Source organism: Nuphar pumila, chromosome 6, assembly GCF_984573655.1.
Source record: "Nuphar pumila chromosome 6, dmNupPumi1.hap1.1, whole genome shotgun sequence".
Classification (NCBI taxonomy): domain Eukaryota; kingdom Viridiplantae; phylum Streptophyta; class Magnoliopsida; order Nymphaeales; family Nymphaeaceae; genus Nuphar; species Nuphar pumila.
The window spans coordinates 114,444,066-114,468,950 of record NC_143254.1 but is presented as its reverse complement, the minus strand read 5'-3'; the positions used below and the strand labels follow the sequence as shown (position 1 = coordinate 114,468,950).

Below are 24,885 nucleotides of genomic sequence, written 5' to 3'. Positions count from 1 at the left end.
GTCATTGTACCAGGTTATACTTGCCACAAGAACTTTTGTTTTGGATCCTTCCTCTCTTCTCAGCTCGTAATAGTTTGGTGGATTTGTCCCATTGGTTTGTACAAATCTGCTTTTATGTGCAATAAGTCCTGAAAGTCTTCATTGTGTCATGTAACCACAATGGTGGTTTTAGAACTAACAAAATAATATTGGTACTTTAACAGGGACAAAAAAACCTGCAGGGAATTGTCAGGCTTCCATGTATCACTACCAAACCAAAATTTCCTCTCAAATGGGTCATCTTTTCATCGTATTTGGTTGATTTTTTTTTACATACTTTACTGTAGGATTGTTTAAAAGTCTGTAGCGCCAACATTGTCATTGGTGCATGTAATGTTGCTTTGTGGCCCTACAAATTTATAGTAAATTCATCTGGGTTAGGTGCTTTTGTCCAAAATTGCAACACATGAATCACAACATTTTCGGTTTGTTGTAATTTGTTTTCTCTGTTCTTATGCTGCATGTCTATACCTGTGCTTAGTGTATTAGCAATGTAAGTTTGTGCAAACTTTCAATGCTGAATTCTTTTACTTGCTTTTCTGACTGCAGGTCACCATCACTATTCACCCCAGCTTCTTTCACTGCAATCCCACCCACTGCTCTCTTACTAAGGCTGCCTCTGCAGCATCAAGCCTCCATCATCTTTAGCAGCACCTTGTCACCTACACATTCCACTATGAATTTTACATTCATAATTGTATATACCTCTGCACCTCACACCTTTCCATTTCAAATTTGCTATGCAAGAATTCAGGCTTTCAACTACTCCTGATTCCTTACCTTGTTTGAGAACCCGTAACATGGTATTTGAGTAGCAATTAATGTAGAGAAAAGATATATTATATTTAATTGCATAATTTACATTTAAATTTTTTAACAAACAAGTAATATTAAATCATTTTTTTGTATGGAAAATAATTTTACATATAATATGGATTACAATTGGATTGAATCTCATGTACAAAAAAATAAGCATACTTTTAAAGCTACTAAGTTTTACCCAATAATTGATGCATTCAGTTTTAATAAAAGTAAACTAACTAAAAAATGCAAACTAAAAGCATAAGTGCCATTAAAAAATGAAATGGGAGATTACTTATCATTTCAATCAACTATTACACCGAAGTATCAACTTCAAGTTTCCTAATAATAATGGGCAAAAACCTACATCTACAAGCTATTGATGAATTGGATTAGATCTGAATTCAACCATATATTTGATTTCAAACACTGATTTTAATCCAAAACACTTTGAATATATAAATCTAAATCGATATCAGAAACAAAGCTTAGGTTCATATCAAAGATTTGAAAAAATTCAATCCATTTTGACCTTATTATTAAGAACCCAAAGAATTTAGATATGAGTCAGATATCCAATTGAACATAAATCCATTCAGTTAGATCTGAAAAAACAATCCGTTTGCCAAAGAATTTAAATGAGTCAGATATCCAATTGAATATAAGTCCATTTAGTTAGATTTGACAAAAAAATTTATCTGATTAATATTCAACCTAAATATAGATTTTATATAGAGATTTTAAGTCCAAATATGACTCCAAATCCAAACAGGATGCATCAATGTTATGGAGTCAATATTGTTTCTTATCCAAATCCAATTCAATGTTTGACCATTGGGATTTGGGTTACTTAGATCTAAATGAATATGAAACAAATAACACGAGAGAGAGGTGAATGTCTTTCGATAACTAACCACCGGAAGTTAACTTCAAAGTAAGGAGTTGTAAATACCTTCTTATTGTAAAAGAAGTTGAAAGTGGGTAAAAGTGAAGATGTGAATCCCATGATTCCTTGCATTCCTTCTTCCAAACATCTTTCATTTTTCTTGGAGTAGCCAAACTCAAATAACTGTCACTGACATCCTCTCATCTACTTTGACACCCTCTTCCCAAACACAGTATTGGGCTTGTTAGGCTCTATTAGGGTCGGGGCCGATAGCCACTCTTAATTAATGTACTAAAAAATAGTTTTTATTGATTAAATTTTTTTAAACACATGATGCCCTTGCATCTTATTTTCAAAAAAAAAAAATCGAATTTATGAGTTGAATCTGCAACATGTGTCATTAAAAAGAACAGGTCCACGAATCTTTGTGGCCTAACCTCCTTGAAAAGGCCAGGTCGTATACCGAAACCCGTCTACGACGCCACGACAGTTGTCAGGTGTCTATCCGGCGTGTAGTCCCGGGAAAGGATCCTCCGGTCTCGACCCCATGAACAGAGCAAGGCGGCATATTATGTGGGAAGTCAATAATATATAAGGGAGCCCCCGAAACCGACGTCCGCCATGGAGGTAGAGAAATGGACCAAAACCAGCCTTTCAGGAACGGCCTCGCCGCTTCCTTCATCTTCTTTCTGCTCTTCTCTCTCGAATGCCTCACCACAGTTCTAAACTACCTCAAGAAGGTGGGTATCTTCTCCCCCCCTATGCCATTTCTGTTTTTGGTTTTGTTTATTTTTTATTCCCTATAGGTTTCTTGTTTTTTTCATCATTTTTTTGTTCGTTCTTGCATCATATGATTTGATATTGGCAGTTTCAGTGTACCTTTTTCGTTTTTTCCTCTCAAGATTCTAGCGAGGTGGTTTTTGTTTATTCTAATACAAGGGCATACAAATGAAGACATGAATTCAAGTGTAAGTAATCGATGGTTGCTGTAAATATGAGATAAGATTTTGTGATTGTTATTGCAATTTTAGAACATGGGTTCTATCAATTTTGGTGCAATTTATGAGGAAATGTTGTCCAATTTTGATCATGATAACATATTGGCATGCTGGGTTGTATTGAAACACAAGATGGAGCAACATATTATATTGGTTATTATAGTTAGTTTAAGTGGTCCCTGGACATGAATGATCATGGGCTATATGTAACTGTCATGAAGGATTCAGCTAAGAACCGATTGCATTGTCGAGATCAAGAGGTGCCAAAGAAATTCAATGGGAACACATTGGTTGGGTTGCTGTTAGGTGTTGGATTTTTTGGCATGACTAGCAACAAACAACCATCTTTTGTTACAAGTAACAATACCACGTTGTTAACATTATGTGTTCTAACAGAAGTTTCTGGTTCATGATACTTTATTACATCATTAATGGAAGAGAAAATAAGCATTTTACAACTAGTATAGGATACTCCATCTAAAAGGATTTATCCAAACTCCTCAGCATTGCTCTGTAAGATCTACTGGAGAGATGGATAAGTTGATCTGCAAACTTTTATACATTGCATGATCCCAACTGGTTGTGCAACAAGCCAATGGTTATCACATGCTCCCAACCTAAGGCATGTCTAGGTTGGGGTCTAAAGGATCTGTTGAGAACTTTTTTGTTAAGGATGTTAGTACATGGGGTGTCAATCGACCAATTATCCTTTGCCTGGTCAGATCTGGTCTCAGATTGTCAACCAAATGCAAAAGATCCGAATTTCATTAGGAACTGGATCTATTTACATGTAAAATCAGAACAGATCAGTATAAAGAGTTCACGTCTACTGGTAAAATGTTCCCCCAATGGATTGTTGATCTATATTCTAATCTGATTATGTAGTATCTGGTTGTTTAGGGTTTTGTGATTCCGACATCTGAAAGGTCATGCTCAATAACCTTGAAGGCAAATAAAATGGTGGTGGTCATAGTTCATACACCAGTAAAAAGGTCTAACCTGACATAACCTATGACATGTCATGACCTTAAATTAAATTTTCCTCTACGTCAGTTTGTTGGTGCGGGTCATTGATCCAGTGAAGCTTTTGGCTGAGTCGGATAGAGGTAGATCCCGAGCAAACCTTGAACCAGAACAAACCAGCCCATTCCAAACCAAAATCTGAGCTGGGCCTGATAAAGACCTGATTACCATAATATAAAGTATCAATGCTTAATGGATAAATATTAGTATGATCATGTAAAACAATGATATAACAATTAAAATGATAATAATAATGATGATGATGGTCACCGTCATCATCCCAATAATAATAATAATAATAATAATAATTATTATTATTATTATTATGATAAAATAATAATATGGTGATGATCACCATCATCCCAATAATAATGATGATGATGATATAACTATTAAAATGATAATAATGATCTAACTATTTTTAGATCACATAATACATAATTGTTATGATTGAAGTCTGGCTCAGTAGTTTTTTAAGATATATGTTATTTTCATAATATTTATTCCAGGTTTTTTCATATTGGCATCCCTAACTTGGCTCGCTAGCATGAAAGTATGATTTTTGAGCTTACATGTAGAATCCATCCGGTGCTTATTATACTTCAGGTGTCAATGCTTTTGAGTCCTTTATTTGAAGTTGAGCACCATCAAATAGATATTCTCCTAGGTTTGCTTAAAAAATGCTATCATCAATTGGTTCAAGGCTTCAAGGCTTCAAGCACTTGGTACTTAGCACACAGTTCTGCTAGTCTAGTGGATAGTGCCACAACTATGATGGACTTTGAGTTCATGTCTTTTCCATTAAATATAGCCATCAAGGTAACTCTCTAGTGTATTCGAGAGAAAAATTAGCTTTATCAGTTTGATTGATCTTTAACATGCATAGTATTACCAAAATAGGGTTTTAATGCATAATGTCTAGTTTTCTGTGCTTTATTTTCAAAATGGGATAATTGATGTCTATATATTTTTAATGTTGTCATTGTTCCTCTTGAGGTCAATAAATATTAATTTAAAATGTATTTTTTATATTAAATGCACTTTAAATTCGTGTATCTAAATGTGCACATGCTCAAATGTTTTATAATAAGCGATTTTTTTCTCTTTTCTTTTTGAGGCTGTTAAAATACTTAGTTAAGCTGCTTTTTTGGGGTTGCTAAAATTCACTTACACAAGTTGTTTCTTTGTTGGAAGTAACATACGTTGTAAATGTGTCCTTTCATTAACTAATGTTTTGTTTATGTTATCTTATTATTCTTATTTTTAATTTTAATTTACATGACTGCTGTTCATTTCTTATTGTTGTTGTTCATTTCAGAGGGGGTTGAGGGATGCTAAGCAAATACAGTTGAAACAAGAAATAAGGCAGCTTTTGAAAGAGGCCAGCTTGTTATCAATGTAAGTGGTTTATGCATTTTGGTTGATGTTACATCACATATATCTGTCTTTCTTTCATGGTGGCTATATGTGATTAATCAGACAACTATACATGGCCATTTTAGGATCACTAAATTCTACAGTATAAGTTTGATGACGGATAGCTTGGATGAGATGATAAATGACTTGGTCTTATTTCATTGGGTTTAGGTTGAATGTGAATGTTTTCAAGTGTTTTTTCTGTTAGTCCCAACTGAAATGCTCTTATTTAATGTACTTGTGACATACATATTTGTCATTTGCATACATAGTTAGAGACGTTATGAACATTCGACTGCACATATATGTTTGATGTTAGTAGTTATGGTCTTTTATTGTCTCTTTACTCATGCCACTGTAACCAAGCTGAACTGAAACAGTATCATGCTTGTCTTGTCTCTATGAGGCTGGTCATGAGATGTGGGTGTGTGAGTGTCTGTGGTGGTGTTGTGCTCTCATGCATGTGTACATGGATGGGAGAGAGCCCAGAGTTGTTTTTAATGAAATGTCTATTCATATATGTGACAGTGCTTTCCTATCTTCAAAATCACCTCAGGCATTTCCTTCCGACCATCTTGAACAACTAACTGAGAACATGTACAGAGATTCACCTAAAAGTTCATTAGATAATTCATTAACATTGTTGTTATTGTTTTTTTTTGGATTGGGAATCTGGGGAATAATCCCTGTGGGATTCGAACCAGAGAGAGCCCACAGGGGTGGCTTGTCTCTATGAGGCTGGTCATGAGATGTGGGTGTGTGAGTGTCTGTGGTGGTGTTGTGCTCTCATGCATGTGTGTGCATGTGTACATGGATGGGAGAGAGCCCAGAGTTGTTTTTAATGAAATGTCTATTCATATATGTGACAATACTTTCCTGTTTTCAAAATCACCTCAGGCATTTCCTTCAGACCATCTTGAACAACTAACTGAGAACATGTACAGAGATTCACCTAAAGTTCATTAGATAATTCATTAACATTGTTGTTATTGTTGTTTTTTTTTGGATAGGGAATCTGGGGAATAACCCTTGTGGGATTCGAACCTGAGGCCCCTTGGTTATGATAGTGTGACCTAACCATCCAGATAGTGGATGTTTTGAGAGAGAGGGAGATGCTTTTATTGAAAAAATGCTTAATAATATGTTTAGCAAACATATATCATGCATCTTCTGTGAAGCAATGTTCCATTTTATATAGAAACTTTTTTTGGACCTTGTCCCTCTCTTATCCTAATAGCAAAGTTGGTCTTGTTGGAATAATTATTGCAACCCATCTGCTACCAATGTTTAGTCCACTAAATATGCCTTAAGAATTCAAATTTGTTTTTCTTGTTAACTCAACATAATAGGTAGTAAAGAATATAAATTCAACACCGACTGAAATTCACTTTTCAAAAAAGAAGAAAAGTGCAGTCTAATGAAATTTGTTATTTTAATCTTAAAATTCATTTTGCTGAGCATTTTATCTAAAACATTAGCTCATGTATTCATATTGTCTTTGGAAACCTTTAAACAATCAATCTATTTACTATGGGGGATGCAATTTTTCATAATCAGCTGACTTCATCAAGAAAGATTACTTTACTGGGCTTTTAGTAAGATGGTGACCTTCACTGAACTTTGATATTGTAAAAATAATATTATAGAAATAAAGCAAAAAATTGAAGAGATACTCTTTCCATGAAAGTAAAAAATTACAAATGCCTAGAATTACTTTGGGTTGGGATTCCTTTTGACTCAAGTGACGTCAATCTCTTTCAATGGTGAAACCATGTCAGTGTTAGGCAGGTAAAATGTGGAGTAAATGGTGTGTGGAATGCAAGGTACTATGCTGATGCTGGTGCTTCAAGATGCTTCTGGTGCTACACTCAAGTGATGGCAACCTCTTTCGATGGTGACACCATGTCAGTGTTAGGTAGGTAAAATGTGGAGGAATGATGTGTAGAATGCGAATTACTATGCTGATGCTGGTGCTTCAAGATGCTCCTGGTGCTATGGTGCTTCTATTATATATATGTATATATTATATATTATATATATGTATGTATATATATATACACACACACACACAGACCCCTGCACCTGTCTTTTTAAATTAAAGGCACGTGCAGCTGTATGCATGTTGTGCCGTGTACCCATACATCCATGTTGTATTGATCTTGAGACTTCTAGTCAGAAAGAAGACCATGGGTTGCAGATTGGTATTTGAGTTTTTTTTTTAATAACGAGGAATCCTTGACAAGAACCAGGTCACTTATGTAATGAAAAAGGGAGGAGCGGCGGAAGCACCAATAAAGCAAATCACTCTTCAAGAGTGATTCCAAGAGCCAAGAACACAAACACTAAAAGTGTATACAAAAACCCACAAAAGGGAGAAATGACCAAAAGTCATAAGTTGGATATTATTGAAGAAGAAAAAGAGGGTAAACAACCCTTACCATACAAAAGGAAAACCTCCTCTATTTATAGAGGAGGGAGCCATGTAGAAGGGACCACAAGGGGCTCCCATGTAGTCGTTGGGAGCCCCAACGGTCATAAATATGACCGTTGGGGCCCCAACGACTACATGTGTGGGGCCCTTGTGGTCTTACAAAAAGGTAAAAAATAAAAGGAAAAAAAGAAAAGAAAAAAGGAAAAAAGAAGAAAGGAAAAATAGAAAAAGGGAAAAAGGTGTTACATGGGGTTTTACCAAAATACCCCTATCGGGTATTTTGAGAATAAAAAAGAAAAGACTGTATATATATACATATATGTATATATATACTTATATATACATATGCATATATATATATATAAGTATATATATATATATATAATTTAACACGCCCCCTCAAACTTTACGGGGAGAAGACCGAAAGTTTGCCAAGAAGAAACATAAATCGTGGAGTTGGGAGCGCCTTGGTGAAGAAGTCAGCCAGTTGATATTCTGAAGTGACGTATGGTAATGTGATGGTTCCTCTGAGGTATTCATCTCGAACATAGTGGCAATCCATCTCGATATGCTTGGTTCGTTCGTGAAACGTATGGTTGCTTGCAATGTAGATCACACTTTTGTTATCACAGCAGAGCTTGGTGGGTGAGGAAATGAGGACACCCATGTCACCAAGGAGCCCTCTGAGCCACACGATTTCTATAGTTGTCATTGTCATAGCCCGATATTCAGCTTCAGTGGATGATAGAGAGACCTTTTGCTGCTTTTTGCACCTCCACGAGATGAGAGATTCACCTAAAAAAATGCAAAGACCAGTAGTTGAGATACGATCATTGGGATTTCCTCCCTAGTCAACATCAGTAAAAACAGTTAATTCAAGAGATGAGGAAGAGGATAAGAAGAGTCCCTTGGAGATGGTATTTTTGATGTATCGCACAATTCGCATTACAGCCGCCATATGAACTGTAGTAGGTGCATGCTGAAACTGGCTTGCAGCATGAACCGCATGAGCTATGTCTGAACGGGTGATGGATAAGTAGGTGAGAGATCCAATTAATTGACGATAAGGAGTTGGATCCTCAAGAAGAACACCATCCTCAAGTCTGAGTTTTGCATTGATAACTTCGGGAGTCTCAACTTTCTTTTCAACAGATATTCCAGATTTGGTACAAATGTCTGCGGCCAATTTCATTTGAGATAAAATGTATCCTCGTGGGGAGTAAGCCACTTCAATTCCTAAAAAATATCTCAAGAATCCAAGGTCAGACATATCAAAAGTTTCTTTTAACATAGACTTCACATCATTTACCCTCTTTTTGTCATCCCCAGTGATGATCATATCATCAACATATAACAAAAGAATAACAATGAAATCACCTGTTTTCTTAACAAAAAGAGCAGTGTCAGTATAGCAAGAAGTAAATCCTAAATTGATTAATACATTACTAAACTTATCATACCAAGCTTTAGGAGCTTGCTTAAGTTCATATAAGGCCTTTTTTAATTTCAAAATTTTACCATTTAAATTCATACCCGGAGGTGGTTCCATATAAACTTCTTCATTTAAATTTCCATTTAAAAAGATATTTTTGACATCTAGTTGAAAAATTGGCCATTTTTAGCAAAGGCTATTGCAATAAGAGCTTGAACATTAGTCATTCGAGCAACAGGGGCAAAGGTTTCATCATAATCTACCCCATACTCTTGGGCATATCCCTTGGCCACTAACCTGGCCTTATATCTTTCTAAAGATCCATCGCACTTAGTTTTAACTTTAAAAACTCATCGACATCCAATGGGTTTCTTACCATTGGGTGGATCAACGATTTCCCAAGTTTGAGCCCTCTTAAGTGCATTAAGTTCCAGTTCCATTGCTTCATTCCAATGAGCATATTGTCTGGCCTCATTATAATGAGTTGGTTCATGAATTGAGTGAAGAGCAAGCAGACATGCTCGAAAATTTGGAGAAAAAGAATCATAAGATACAAATCTATTGGTATTTTTGAAATACGATTTGATCTTCTTTGAGAGGTTTCTTCAGTTGTCTCATTTTAAGAGAATTTTTCAAGGGCACAAGGAGGATTACTTTCATTTCTTCTAGAGTAGACTTGTATTTGCCTTTGTACATTTTCTTGTAAATTTTGGTCATCATTTGGAGGTTCAAATTCGTCTATGAGTGATTCACTAGATTCAACATTATCATCAATGACCTTTTCTTGAGGCAATAAGTCAAATAAAAAGGAATAATCAATATCTTCATTTGGTTTATGTGAAAAACATTTTCTTCTTCTAAGAATGTGACATCTTTTGAAATATAAAGTTTATTATTTGATATGTCAAAGCATCGATAACCTTTTTGTTTTTCGCCATATCCCAAGAAAATGCATTCAATAGCTCTAGAAGAAAGTTTATCATTTTTGTGAGTTAAAACAAAGCATTTACATCCGAAAATTCTTAGTCTTTTATAATTGGGAGACATATTGTAAAGTTTCTCAAATGGAGAAAGATTTTTTAAAGAAGATGAAGGAGTTCTATTGATAAGATACGTTGAGGTTAGAACCGCTTCGGCCCAAAAAGATTTTGGAATATTTTTTGAAATTAATAAGGTTCTTGTGGTTTCTATTATGTGTCTATGCTTTCTTTCAGCAAGTCCATTTTGTTGCGGAGTGTTTGGACAAGAACGTTGATGGCAAATTCCGTTTTCTTTTAAATAGTTTTGAAATTCATTGGACATGTATTCACCTCCCGAGTCGGACCTAAGAATTGATAGATTTCCTAAAAATTGATTTTTAACCATCGCATGGAATTCTTTAAAGAAGGAAAAAACTTCGGATTTGCGACATAAGAAGTAAATCCATGTAAATCGAGTGAAGTCATCAATAAAGACCACATAGTACGAAAATCCTCCTTTGGACAAAATAGGGGAAGGTCCCCATACATCGGAATGAACAAGTTCAAAAGGCCGAGTGGTGAAATAATTTCTATGAGGAAATGGAATAGCATTAGATTTCCCAAAAATGCAATCTTTACAAGTCATGTGATTGTCTTTACAAGTATTGTTCAAAAAAGGGAAAAGAGACATTTTTACAAAATTTGGATGACCAAGTCTCTCATGCAAAATTTCAATACTTTTGTCCTTTACAAGATTGCAAGATGACTTAGATGGAAGAGTAAAAAAATCCATAAAATAGAGATCACCCCTTCTATGGCCTTGCCCAATCAGCTTCCCTGACTGGAGATCCTGCACGGTGCAATCTTTAGGTGAGAAAGAGACTTGGCATCCATGATCGGTGATTTGGGAAACGGAAAAAAGATTTAGATTAATTTTTGAAACGACTCTTTAAGAACAAAGAAGAATTGAGAAATTTTAAAATCAAGTGTTCCAATACTTTCAATTTTTAAAGATGTCCCATCGACCGTTGAAACATAAGAAGATATGGGTTCGGAAAGAACATTAGAAAGCGAGTTTTTATGAGATGTCATGTGAAAAGAAGCACCAGAGTCTAGTATCCACGTACCTGGAGGTGATGGAGAGTAGGCGATGGCGGCTCTGGATGTTGAAGGTGAAGAAGTCTTGAGAAGATGTTGGAGAACTTCGGAGATATGATTAAGAGTTTCTTTGATATCTCCCTCTTTAACACTTTCTTCTTCCTTCTTTGGAGAATTTTCTCCAACCACGGCCACTTTTCTTTTAAGCTTTGGGCAAACCGGTTTAATGTGACCCGGTTCATTACAATAGTGGCAAATCACCCCCTTTCTATATCCATTATTTTTGTTAAAGTGGGGAGGTCTATATGCTTTTACATTAGATCCGGGCCTAGAAACGGCCAAAACTTCATCACTCTTGATACTTAAGCCAAGTCGAGTTTCTTCTTGGCATACTTCGGCAAGGGCGTCTTCAATGGGTAAGGCTTTACTTCTATGGAGAAGGGATGCCCTCACTTGTTCATATTTCGGTCGTAGACCATGAAGAAATTGGAAAAAGTGCTCCTTTTCAATTTGTTCTCTTCTTAACTCAATATCTTCCGGAGCCACCCATTTAGGCTCAAGAAGAACAAGCTCATCCCAAAGAGGGGTTAAAGAGCTAAAGTAGTCACGGACACTCATATCCGCTTGTCTAGTGGATCAAATTTTCTCTTGACAAAAAAATTGTCTAGCAAGATCCTTTTGGGTCTACATACCCTTGAGGAAGAACCATGCCTCATTGGCTTTTCTAAATTTTGCAATATTTGCACAATTTTTTAGGTCCACGTTGTTCATAAACCATGCCAAAATTTTGGCATGATTACTTTCCCAATCCTCAATTTTGGATTGATGATCATTTATAGCTTTGATGCGTTTATCGCAATCTAAAGCTTTTTCAACATCATTTTCAATCTTAGTGAGAACAAGAGAGGGTTCGGGAGTAGTTCCCATAACAAAACCTCAAAGTTTCTTACATCTTAGATGATTTTCCATAGCGGAGGCCCACATAAGATAATTAGATCCATTAAGCTTGAAAGAAAGCTCAACTTTAGAATCACGTTCCATGGGAGCCGAAAGGTCTTCTTTCCTTCTTCAAAAGCTTGAGAGGCACGTGTCCCAAGGCACCAAAAAGGAAGAAGCCGGATCACCAACCTTGCTCTGATACCATGTAATGAAAAAGGGAGGAGCGGCGGAAGCACCAATAAAGCAAATCACTCTTCAAGAGTGATTCCAAGAGCCAAGAACACAAACACTAAAAGTGTATACAAAAACCCACAAAAGGGAGAAATGACCAAAAGTCATAAGTTGTATATTATTGAAGAAGAAAAAGAGGGTAAACAACCCTTACCATACAAGAGGAAAACCTCCTCTATTTATAGAGGAGGGAGCCATGTAGAAGGGACCACAAGGGGCTCCCATGTAGTCGTTGGGAGCCCCAACGGTCATAAATATGACCGTTGGGGCTCCCAACGACTACATGTGTGGGGCCCTTGTGGTCTTACAAAAAGCTAAAAAATAAAAGGAAAAAAAGAAAAGAAAAAAGGAAAAAAGAAGAAAGGAAAAATAGAAAAAGGGAAAAAGGTGTTACATGGGGTTTTACCAAAATACCCCTATCGGGTATTTTGAGAATAAAAAAGAAAAGACTGTATATATATACTTATATATATACGTATGTATATATATAAGTATATGTATATGTATATGTATATATATATATATATTTATATATACATAATTTAACAACTTAGTGGGCCTGCTCCTTGCAAGGTAAACCCCGGGTGGGGTCACCGACACCCAAGCCCTTATGGAGCACACCAGTTAAAGCCACCCACACACCTGGTCAGACTCGAACCTGGGGTATGGATCATTATGATGAGATGTCTGCTCTTGTAGCTTGTTGACCATTATCTGCACTTCTAGGCTGCTTTTATTTCAAGGTTGGACTCTTCATCAAAATGATTTGAAGAATATATGGAATCTCCCTCTAGCCTATCGGCACTTGTAGGTTCTCTTCTTAAAGTGAACTATCTGAGTTTAAGTAGACTCTTTGAGCTTGGTAAGAGAGGTTCAGACCAACCATGGCTTTGTATGGCTTCTCCTTCTAACAAATGCATCCATGTTTCTAGTTCCTTATCTATGTTTCACTTATATGTTGACAATATAAGTCTTATTTTGCAATGAGAAGTAGGGAACCACACCCTTTAATAGATGAATGTGAAGAAGTAATTTCTTTTGATCTCTTCTAAACCTTACAACATATGAACAGGTGGTTGTAACTCTTTTTTCTCTCACCAACATTCATCTTAACATTGCCCATGTAGTTCACCAACGTTCAGTATGGCAACCCATGATTGTTATGTATTGGTAAACATATCCACACACCAGGTCAGGGGTGTCTTTACCTTCTTTGTCTTCCTTTTTTAGAGTTGTCAGCATATTCAGTTGTATATTGGGAGGAGTTGTTTCATGTTGGTCCTTCGGAGTCTCTTTGGTTTTACTGCAAAGTTTGAAACATCGATACATGAGTAGTTTATCTACTATGGTTGAGTATAAAGCCTTTGTGACATTGCCAATTGTTATATGGTTGCAGCAGTTACTGATTTAGGATGGTCTTGGATATTCCTATGCCACTGTATTATGATACACACAGACACACACACTATACACACAAACACATGCACATAAATGCACATACATATAAAAGTTTTTGAACAGTTTGTACATCTATTAACTTGCAAATAATAAAACTTTTTCAAGAAGCTTCTTCCTTCACTTATTTCCTCCTTGGCAAACTCATCAATCTTATTGTAAGTCAAGCCAAACATTCCTGTCTACAAAAACTCACTGACCTACTAATCTTTCTTGGACACTAACCGTACCCCATCACTCTCACCTTTCACACACACACACACACACACACACACACACACACACACACACACACACACACACACTTATATATACAAGGAAATGGACTAGCCTAACAGCATGTTGGAGGGAGGTCCAACAAGCCGTTGGACCTCCTCCAACTAGCTGTTAGGCACAGCCCTAACAGCTAGTTTTGGTAAAAATACAAAAAAATCAGTCATTTAAATAATGACTGAAAATGCATAGAACAAATGAGAAATTCCTATTCTATCCCTATTAAGTCTACTTACACTACTAAGTTAAAAAATCAGTCATTTAAATAATGACTGAAAAATACATATAACAAATGAGAAATTCTTATTCTACCCCTATTAAGTCTGCTTACACTACTAAGAACAAAAACCAATAGGTTACAAAAAAAAGATTTCAAAAAGAAATACCAATAAGTATACCTAAGTATACTTAGGTATATACAACAAATACAAAATGATATTACATTTATCTTAACCCTCCCCTCAAACTTATGGTGGATCACCAAAAGTTTGTAAAAAAACAAGAAAATGATAGGAGGAAAGATCCAAAGTCTTCATTGATAATCTTCACTAAATGCCTTCATCAACTATCTCCATCTTCATGATATGATGTGTCAGAAACAAAATTTTTTTTTCAACCTATATCATCTTCAAGAACCTGCAAAGAGAACAAAACAAAGGTTTCAACTACACAATGGAAAATATCTTAACTAAATAGATTTAAAAGAAAATATTTTAACACAATAGTTAAAAATAGTTATCGGTTATATGTATATAGTTTCAAAAGATATATATTTTGAACAACAATAATATATATATATATATATATATATATATATATATATATATATATATATATATATATATATATATATATATATATATATATATATATATATATATATGGAGAGAGGATGGTTAAGTTCCGTAACAAAACATAAAGATACTATAAACTAAACAATTTTAAAAGTAAGATATGCACCTTAATCAATAATTTAAAATTTTTAGAAATATTAGCAACAATTCAAGCAAGATACAATAGCCACTAAGATAGACATAAGGAATATACTTCAAAATCATTTTTTTTAAGAATTTCTTGTTTAAACAATCATAACCATAAAAACAACATATTTTCTTAAGGAAACATAAATTCTGAACATAGTAGAATTTTGATCACTAAAGTTCAAAAGACAAGCACATGTTAGACATAAAATATCAATAAGATATAAACAATTTTGCAATAATGTCCCAAAGACTTAGTTAAACATTTCAAATAAAGATACAGCTTATTAATTATACTAAGCAAAACACGACAACATGTATATTAAATGTAAGAGATCAAAGGAGCTCACAAAAAGAGGAAGAATTAATTAAATTCATACAAATAAATGCAAGATAATCATCATGGAACAAATGTAAATATCCTTAACATATATCCAATGTGCAATTAAAGCATATTTAATGCACATAATAATGCATGATAACGCAATAGGGTTTATGTACAAGACGCTATGTAGTCAAAAGCGTTAGGCGGTGCCTAGTCGGTGGACCCCTAAAAAGACTAGTCGGAGACTAGGCGGGACTAGTCGGTACCTTAATTAAAAAATATATAAAAATATAAAAAATATAAAAATGAACTGCTAAAATTAGTAACAAACATGTATGCAACATAAAATCAATCACCAATAAGTAAAAGATAAAAAAAACATGTCAAACATTACAATATATATATATATATATATTGCATGGATACTAAATTTCTAGTAATAAGTTAATAAGTTCAATCAACACACTGTCACAAAATCAACAACAAAAAATAGGGACAAAGAAATTACAACAATTACAGAACTAGGGAGAAATTAAAGCAATTAGGGACAAAGCAATTACAACAACCATTGGTGCAATTATAACAATTATAACAAAAAATAAAGAGAGAAGAAGAAGATGAGGCAAAGCAAGGGGGAGAGAGAAAGAGGAGATGAAGAAGAAGAAGAAGAAGAGGAGGCAGATGAAGGGGGAGAGAAGAAGAGGCAAGGGAAGGGGGAGTGAGACTGAGACAGGGACAAAGAGAGAAGAAAAAGAAGAAGATGTAGAGGAAGGGGGAGAGAAAGCGATAAAAAAATTTCAGTGAAAAACCTTTTTTTAGCTTTTAAAAACTTGAGGATCCATAGAATGGCTATCTATACCCATTTTGTGGATCATGATCTGATTCCGAATATGGGTCAGCATACACTTCAAGAGAAAAATAACATGAACTTATCCTCCTCGCATCTGCAACATATTGTAGATCCAAAGTGCACCTTGTTCTCTACATTGGGTCAAAGAGTTACATGAGGTAAAACTGCACCACCAAGATCAGGTTTGCTATCAAATTCATATAGTCCAAATTCATGCATTCATTATTCACACATCTTTTGGGAGTTGTCTGGTTGTAATACCTGCGATTTTTTTTTCAATTATTTAATGAATAAAGAGGAATTTTATGTCTCACTTGTGGGTTGAATTTTTAATTTGAATTTTCATTTGAAATAGAATTTAATTTGAATGTTAATTTGAATTTGAATCTTAAGTTAATCGAATCTCAATTTGATTTGAATTTCATTTGAAATTTAATTTCAATTTGGAGTTGAATTTCGTTTGAGATTTAATTCCAATTTGAGTTTCAATTTAATTTGAATTTGGGGTTTAATTGAATTTGGATTTAATTAAATATGAATTCGGATTTGGATTGGTTGTGGAATTTAACTTAACTAAAATTGGATCTAATTTGGATTTGGATTCAATTAGGATTTTGAAGAAAGAAGAAGAAGAAGAAGAAGAAGATGGGGGAGAAGAAGAAGATGATGAGTCGGGGAGAGAGAAAGAGAGACAGAGAGAGGAGAAGAAAAAGAAAAAGAAGAGAGACAAAGAGAGAGGAGAAGAAGAAGAGGAAGAGGAAGAGGAAGGGGAAGAGAGACAAAGAGAGAGGCGAATAAGAAAAAGAGGTAGAGGAAGGGGAAGCGAGACATAGAGAAGAAGAAGAAGAAGTAGAGGAAAGGGGAGAGAGAAAGTGAGAGAGGAGAAGAAGCAGAGGAAGGGGGAGAGAGAAAGAGAGACAAAGAGAGGAGAAGAAGAAGAAGAAGAAGAAGAAGGGAGAAGCATTCATACCTAAGGCGACGGAGGTGCGGTGAGGGTGACAACATAGGGTTGCGAGGGCTACGCTGTGACTGCGAGAGTGAGCAAGAGAGAAGAAAGATAGAGCAGAGAGAAAACGAGAGAGTAAGAGGGGAAAGGTTTTATAACCCTCCCATCCCCTCTTGTCTTTTCATATTAAAAAGCAAAAAAAAAAAAGAGACTTTCTTACCCTCGTGCCTAGGCATGAAAGCAAGTTAGGTGCCGACTAGGCGCCTAGTAAAAAAAAAGGTCCATTTTTTTTTTGAACCTAGGAATCTGGCCAATTCCTAGGTTCCTTATCTACTAGACCGACTAGGCGACTAGTCAACACTTTTGACTACATAGACAAGAGGCAAACTACCAAGAAAATTTTCTTGGCTCTTGATGCCATATAATGAAATCAAGTAGAAAGCAAACCATAATGTGCATAAGCACAAGAACTAGTCCTACAAGGGACAATACAAATGCCAAAGGTAATAAAAAATCACCTAAGTGCATACAATGACCACAAAGAGCCTAAATATGCACAATCACAAGTCTACTAAGGGACAATACACAAGTCAATCAATGGCGAATACATGAGATCATAAGAGGCACCAAAGAGCATACACAAAAGAAAGCAAAAAACATAAAAAAACAAATAATAATATTTATTGAGATAGAATGCTTAGGAAAGCATTACATCTAATGGGACAAGAGGTCCCTATTTATATACAAGCAAGAGGGCCAAGAAAACCCATATAGTTGTTGGGAAAAGCTCCAACAACTAGAAATATAGTTGTTGGAGATTTTCAACAACTATATTCACTAAAGGACAACTAAATATAGCTCTTGGAGATTTCCAATAGCTATATTGACTAAAAGACAAAACTGCCCTTTACAAAAGTGTAAAGGACAAAAAAAAAGAGGTCAGTTATGCTCCTAAAGGACAGAGCCATTCTCCCTCTAATTGGCAGAGCCTATTACATGCACAAAATTACCACAATACCCCTAAAGGGTATTACCTATTACAAAGGAAAGAAAAACAATTTAAAATTATATAATATGTACATATACACTCATATACAAATATATACACTCATATATATATATATATATATATATATATATATATATATATATATATATATATATATATATATATATAGTAATGATAGGGTGATCCTGGTGCACCTACTCCCTTATCTAAACCGTTGGATTGTATCCAATCTAACAGTTTAGATGAGGTTGGAATTTTGAGGGTCTTCCATATTTAATGGCTTCCAAAAACATAAATCGAGGAAAAAGAGTCACTAAATTTAATGGCTTTGCAGTATTAATTGTTCCTAAAAAATAAATGAGGGTGGTGTGGCAGGTGGAGTAAAGGATTTCAACGTTAAGAATTCTCTCTCTCATTTTATTTGCCACATCCGGCCATGACTTCAAACCATGCATCATGTTAATCATCCATCCATGTGTCCATGTCTATCATCTGTCCATGCATATGTATAATGCACCAATGTATAAATATGAACTAGAGATAGAGAAAGGGCAACATTTTACCAAAAGCGAAAAATGTGAGATGATAGACATGGATGCATGCCATGCATGTATGAATATGTCACCCATCCTTATTCATCCATTCATTATATGCATCGATGCTATTCATCTACATGAATTTCATGCCCAAATATGGACGAGAGGGGGAGAGAGGGTTAGAGAGAGAGATCATTTATTTCATCTTTGGAATTTTTAAACTGCCTCCCTTCTCTCATTTACTTTTCTCAAATCCATTAATTATGAAAAGCTATCCTAATTTCAACCTCATCTAAACCATTGGATTAGAAACAATCCAACGGTTTAGATAAAAGGGAGTAGGTGCTCCAGGAGCACCGTATCATTACTGTTAAATTGTACATATGTTTATATATATATACGTACATATATATGTATGTATGTATGTATATATATATATATATTTGTGTATATACATATATTTGTATATATACAATGTATAATACATATATATTGTATATAAATATATATGTTAGAGGCAGAGTCAAACTGGGTTTGAGCTTGGCTCCCTCTCTCTTTTGAGCCTCTCTTTTCTCTACCTTCTTGTATATATAGGGGTGTTCTGCCCTTTGATTAGTAAGTCTTTTGACACTTCTTTGTTGAATAGATTATATTTTTATTCCCTTTATATGGGTTTGTGACTGTGTTCTTTTAGAACACTTTGTGGTTCACTTTGTGAGTGTTGAAAGTGGATTCCTTGAGGGAACACTTTGGTTCGTGGATTGTAGTCTTGTTGTTTCTTTACAATTATTAATATATATATATAATATGATTTAATACATTTTAACAGTCCATTCCCATTACATATTGTTGTATGCTCAAGTGCAGAAGCCAAATATCATATAACTTCATCAATAATGAAGGAGCAGAACACATATTAAGGACTTATATCTTCCTGTTGTACTTCATCAATGTATCATATAACTGATATTCTTCTCCAATAACAGTGGTGTTATTAATTCTTGTCTTAATATGTTCTATTTATACTAATATCTCATTTATTATAGAATAGAAGATTATGAGGTTCTACCATAGTTTAGTGGTATAGATGAACGGATATGACATCTTCCTGAAGCCTCTCACTTCAAATAATCCATGCAGTGTGTTGGAAGTTGTTAATGTGGAAGTGACATCATTGTTAGTGGCAGAGCTGTAAACTTTGTGTTTAAGACGTGTTTCAATTTATTTCACTGGTGGTCATTATTCTGATCACAAGGGGATTATCATCATATTGTCCTTTATGTTAATTATATCGAAAGTGATGAAACTGTACTTAATTTGGGATGATTTCCCTAGATCCTCATTGCCATCTGTTTTTTTTTTTTGTATCTTGATCTCTTTTCTTTGACAAATCTTAAGGACCAATCGCCATTTCTGTCTGGTATTGTGAAAGCTTTCAACTATTGGAAATTTTTAAATGTCTAAACATGATAATGTATTGGGGTTGCAGGCCATCAACATTTGCACAGGCTGCAAAACTTAGGAGGACTGCAGCAGCAAAGGAGAAGGAGCTTGCACAGTGTATGTTTTGCTGTTCCTGCTCATACTAAGTTATTTTTTTTTCCTGGTGTGTACATGTTCTATTTTCCTAAAATTCTTAGTTTCATTTTTGTGCCATTCATAACCTAAACCTCATTGTTTATTTACCACAGACCAGGAATCACTCATGAAGGAAAGACGGTCACCGGATTTTTACTTGGGCTATATGAAAATTGTGAAGGTATGAAAAGATGCTATCATTTTCTGTCACTAAGTAAACTTTTAATTCTCATGGGTTCCTGTCCATGTAGGGTATAACATATTTTGGATTGATTTGCTGGTTCTGGAGCACCTCTATTGCAGTCATTCCTGGTTACCTTTTGCAACCTTTTGGTAATTGGTTTTGAGATAAAGCAAAGAGTTTGCATGCATTGCTTGACTGAAAAATATCAGATGTGCACTATGTTTTCTTTAATGATCAATTCTATAAATAAGCTGTTTGCTTTATGTTTAGTTTTTGGTATGATTTGTTGCATGTAAGTGAACTACTTGATGCATTTCTTTTTCGCTTTTCCATTCATTTGCTTTTGTGTTTATGTTGTCTTAAAAAAGAAGGAATATTAGTTTGCTGGATCTGCTAAATAAACATTTCACAGGAAAACTAGTGTACCTGCACACTCGTATTGGTGGCTTCCAAGATTGAGATGTGATGTATGGATTTGAAGCTGTTTACCTTTGATTTTGGAAAAGCAAAAGAGTGAACGATAAAGTTTGAGTACAAAAACGACTTGGTGTGCATTTGCAGTTGCTGACTTGCATGATTTCTAATGCCTTCCCCTCTACCTGAAGGGTGGTACTAGGACTTTATTTTATCAATGCTTTTTCCAATCATACTGCTGGCCACCTTGTGTTTTGGAACATACAGAGCCAAGAAAGTAATACAATTGAAATCCACTTCCACATGTTTATATCTAATGCAATGGACAGTTATTATAGAGCTTGTGTTTGAAGTCGTTGAGGTGATTTGCAGGCAAAACTGATATAAAAGTTATAAGCATCTCATTCAGTGCTTGGTTTGGAAATTGAAGATTTTCTTTCCTTTTTCATATGGACATTTCTAGATACGCGTAATCCCATGGTGGATGTACTATTAACATTCCACCAACCAATTTAGAGTTACCCATGGTGAAGAGATAAATCTGTGACTTGAGGTCATTAAAATGGTAGTATTCTAAGTGCTCCCAGTATGTTGGGATTCTTTAAGTTGCTTCAGTATTGAATCACTCCTAAAAATATGGCCCCCAAGCTGAACTAAAAAAACGAATAAATTTTTATGGGTACATGAAAATGGTAACTGTTTGAACTACAAATATGAATATCTAGTTTATTAACTTCATTGCATAAAAAGATGAAGACCAGTAAAGGGAAACAAGTAGTATCAGAAATTAGACGTTGCTACCTTTTCTAGTGCACTGACGTTGGATTCCATTACAAGTGAATCCTGAGACCTGAATGGATTTTGAAGAATCAGAGGATCACTTGCAGATGATAGCTATTGAACATCAGCATGGGGCCATGCAGCAAGAATTGTTCACATAAGGTACTTTAACAGTACAAATTAAATTAAGAATGATAGTTTCAAAAATAAATAAAGTTTCAGTTATCCTTCCTTGCCATCTTCCTGAAAATCTTCATTTGTTTTCCCTTGACATTCATTCTTGCACCGAATGTCACACTGGTGTGGTACCTACATGAAGGGAGTAGGGATTTGTGTGTATATATATATGAGATGATATTTGCTATTGTGGTTTGCAGGTAGAAATACCTAGTTTTATTTATTTATTTCAGTTTTTTGGTTGTTTTTCATGAAACTAACCTTACAGATGTGATCTACATGTTTTTCTTAGTGGGAATCAGCTTTTAGATTATCCGTTTACAACACGTAGGCAGGTTTTTATAAGGCTTCAAAAATCAACAGCTTACAATGTGTGGGTCATAAAATCGTGTTTTATCGTTGAAGAAACATGACCGATTCAAATCCATCTATAAGGTCTTATTGGATCAAAACAACCTACACCATGGAGATCTAGAGGCATTTGTACCTACAAACGTTTGTAACAATGCATTGTATTTGGTATTAATGAAGGTACAAAACTATTGAGTGGAAAACACCTTCTTTTCATATTTTTTGATTTTTTTTTTGTAGATCAAACCCTATGGATGTGATCTACAAGCTTTGTTTAGTAGAAAATCAGTTTTGAATCATGTGATTATGACATGTAAGTAGGATTTTCAAGGGCTTCAAAAATCAATGACCCACAAATGTACCAAATTTTTTACTGAAAAAATAATATTTTTACATAAAAAATCATGATGCAAGGATAGGTCTTCCACAAAAAAAACATGTTGAAGACATCTATATGGTTAGATTGAGCTGATACAGTTTACACCTACAATTTCCAACTCAAATAGTTTTGTACCTTCATTAGTACCATATATATATATATATATATATATATATATATATATATATATATATATATATATATATATATAGAGAGAGAGAGAGAGAGAGAGAGAGAGAGAGAGAGAGTCGATTGGAAATACAATCGACTTAGCAAACACCGCTTTTTTATTCTTTCACATCTAATGCCATACTTATGATCTACATGTTTTATTTAGTGGGAACCAGCTTTTGGATTGCCATAATCCGACCTATATCCAAGTTTTTCCGGCGATCCAAAAATCAACAGCTATGAATGCACCAATTTTTTTCCGACTCATAAAAACATGTTTTTGGTCGAAAAAACATGATCCAAGGGTTGATTCTTACTAAATCCAACATGTTGAACACATCTATGATGTTAGATTGAGTCAAAACAACTCACATCATGAGATTCCTACTCGATTGAAGGTGCAATCAATTGTCACAAATATAAATCCTATATATGTGTGTGTGTATGTTAGAAGATTTTATCATGTCTAATACGCTACAAGATTTCATTTTTGAGATCATGAAAAATCAATGACTTACAATTCATGAAAATATCGGTGGTTTAGAAATGGTGTAAAATGTCATATTTGAGTCAACTTTAATGCATGAAAATGATAAATAGAACATGCTAAACAGAAGCACCGTGTGTGTGTGTGTGTATATATATATATATATATATATATATATAGAGAGAGAGAGAGAGAGAGAGAGTAGCTTTTCAGTTAAACATAGTGCTAATTTGTGTTTATTTCAATGATATTGCACTAATCCTTCTTGTGATGACTTCATTAAATCTACCGTGTTAGTTCTTGAATTTATGCAGTGCTGCATGACAAGGCAATTTGTTTAACATAAACCCTTGTTGGCCTTTCCAGGAAAGTTACTATTTTGGAGTCGCACTGATTCTTCAACTGGCAATGCCATTCGGGTACTACAAACTTAAGATTTGAACTGCATTTACTGTAACATGAATTATTCAACTTATTCAGCTGAAATGGGTACAGGTTGGAATAATTCCATGGTTGGTTTTAACGGATCGAGTTAGCGAATTCGCAGTCCATAAGCTGTCATTAGTTGCCATGTCACATCTGAAGTACTATCAAGCAGGTTAGTAGCTGGATTTACACTCACATCATATCTCAGATGCCTCTGACCATTTGGGAATATTCAGGATCAGATGGCTTTGCTAATTGTGCATTAAACTACAAATGTATTCTTTTGGTTGTTGCAAGTTTTGGTAGGCTTGTTCTAATTTTGGGGGTGATTCTCCCGATGGTGGTTAACCATTTGGACTTTTTGAGAGAAATATCGTTTTCATTTAGTCTTAATGAATGAAGTGCTACCATGTCCGCAATTTTTGACAAATTCGAAAATGAATGGGGTTTGCAAGCCTTATTTAATCATGATGACAACATTATGAGCGTTGATATTTGCTGCAAACGTTTGTATGTACAAACACCTCTAAATTGCATAGGTTCCGGTTGTTTTGATCCAATAAGACCTTGTAGATGGATTAGCATGGTCCAGATGCTAGGAATCAGCATTTGGATAATGTTTTCCCAACTTAAAAAACATGGGTTTAGCTGTCGTGAATATATTGCATATTGTGGGCCATTGATTTTCAAAGAATTCCATAATCATGTCTTACATGTAATGGATGGCCCAAGTTGATCACATGACATTAGGTTCACGAAAAACAAAAAAAAAGAAAAGGAATGAGGCATTTGTACATGCAAAAGACTAGCGAATATTAACTCAAATATTGACATGCTTCTCTTATTTAACCATGATGTGAATTGGCTGATTTGATTAACTGATCTTAAAGTTGCACAAGACTTGGCAAAAATGTCATGTTACAGAAATTAGGAGGTACTTTTTTCGGTGTAAAAGCTGGATTTTCGTGGATTATAAGCTGTATCATGATCACATGGTTACTGACTAGTAGATTTAGGATTGTTAGTTTCTAGCTTCGTTGGAATTGGTAAGCAATGTACAGCCCAATTAAGAACAATAAACTAGGGTCCGGACCCAGGTTCTACCTGATCTACCATGGAAAAAACATACCATGACTTATAAATATCACAAGCCAGCCCAGTCTGCATATGGCAAAACAGTTTCTTTTTATACGGAAAATGATCGTACTTCCAACAAAAATGATGCATTGTGGCTGTATGATTGTACCTTATAATTTTCGTTCATACCCTACAATTTTTGGCAAGGCTTGCAACTTTTGGGCTGTAAAAGGA

General features: G+C 34.8%; 1 protein-coding gene across 1 annotated transcript; it reads left to right on the top strand.

Annotated features, from left to right (window-relative positions):
• The first annotated feature begins 2,221 nt into the window (after positions 1-2,221).
• LOC149835789 (protein GET1-like) lies at positions 2,222-24,001 on the top strand. The gene is made up of 7 exons (XM_090010670.1): positions 2,222-2,466; positions 5,066-5,145; positions 20,117-20,187; positions 20,319-20,386; positions 20,457-20,538; positions 23,515-23,567; positions 23,644-24,001. The coding sequence occupies exons 1-7, from the start codon at positions 2,362-2,364 to the stop codon at positions 23,749-23,751; spliced, it is 567 nt and encodes a 188-aa protein (XP_089866796.1). The 5' UTR covers positions 2,222-2,361; the 3' UTR covers positions 23,752-24,001.
• The last annotated feature ends 884 nt before the right edge of the window (positions 24,002-24,885 follow it).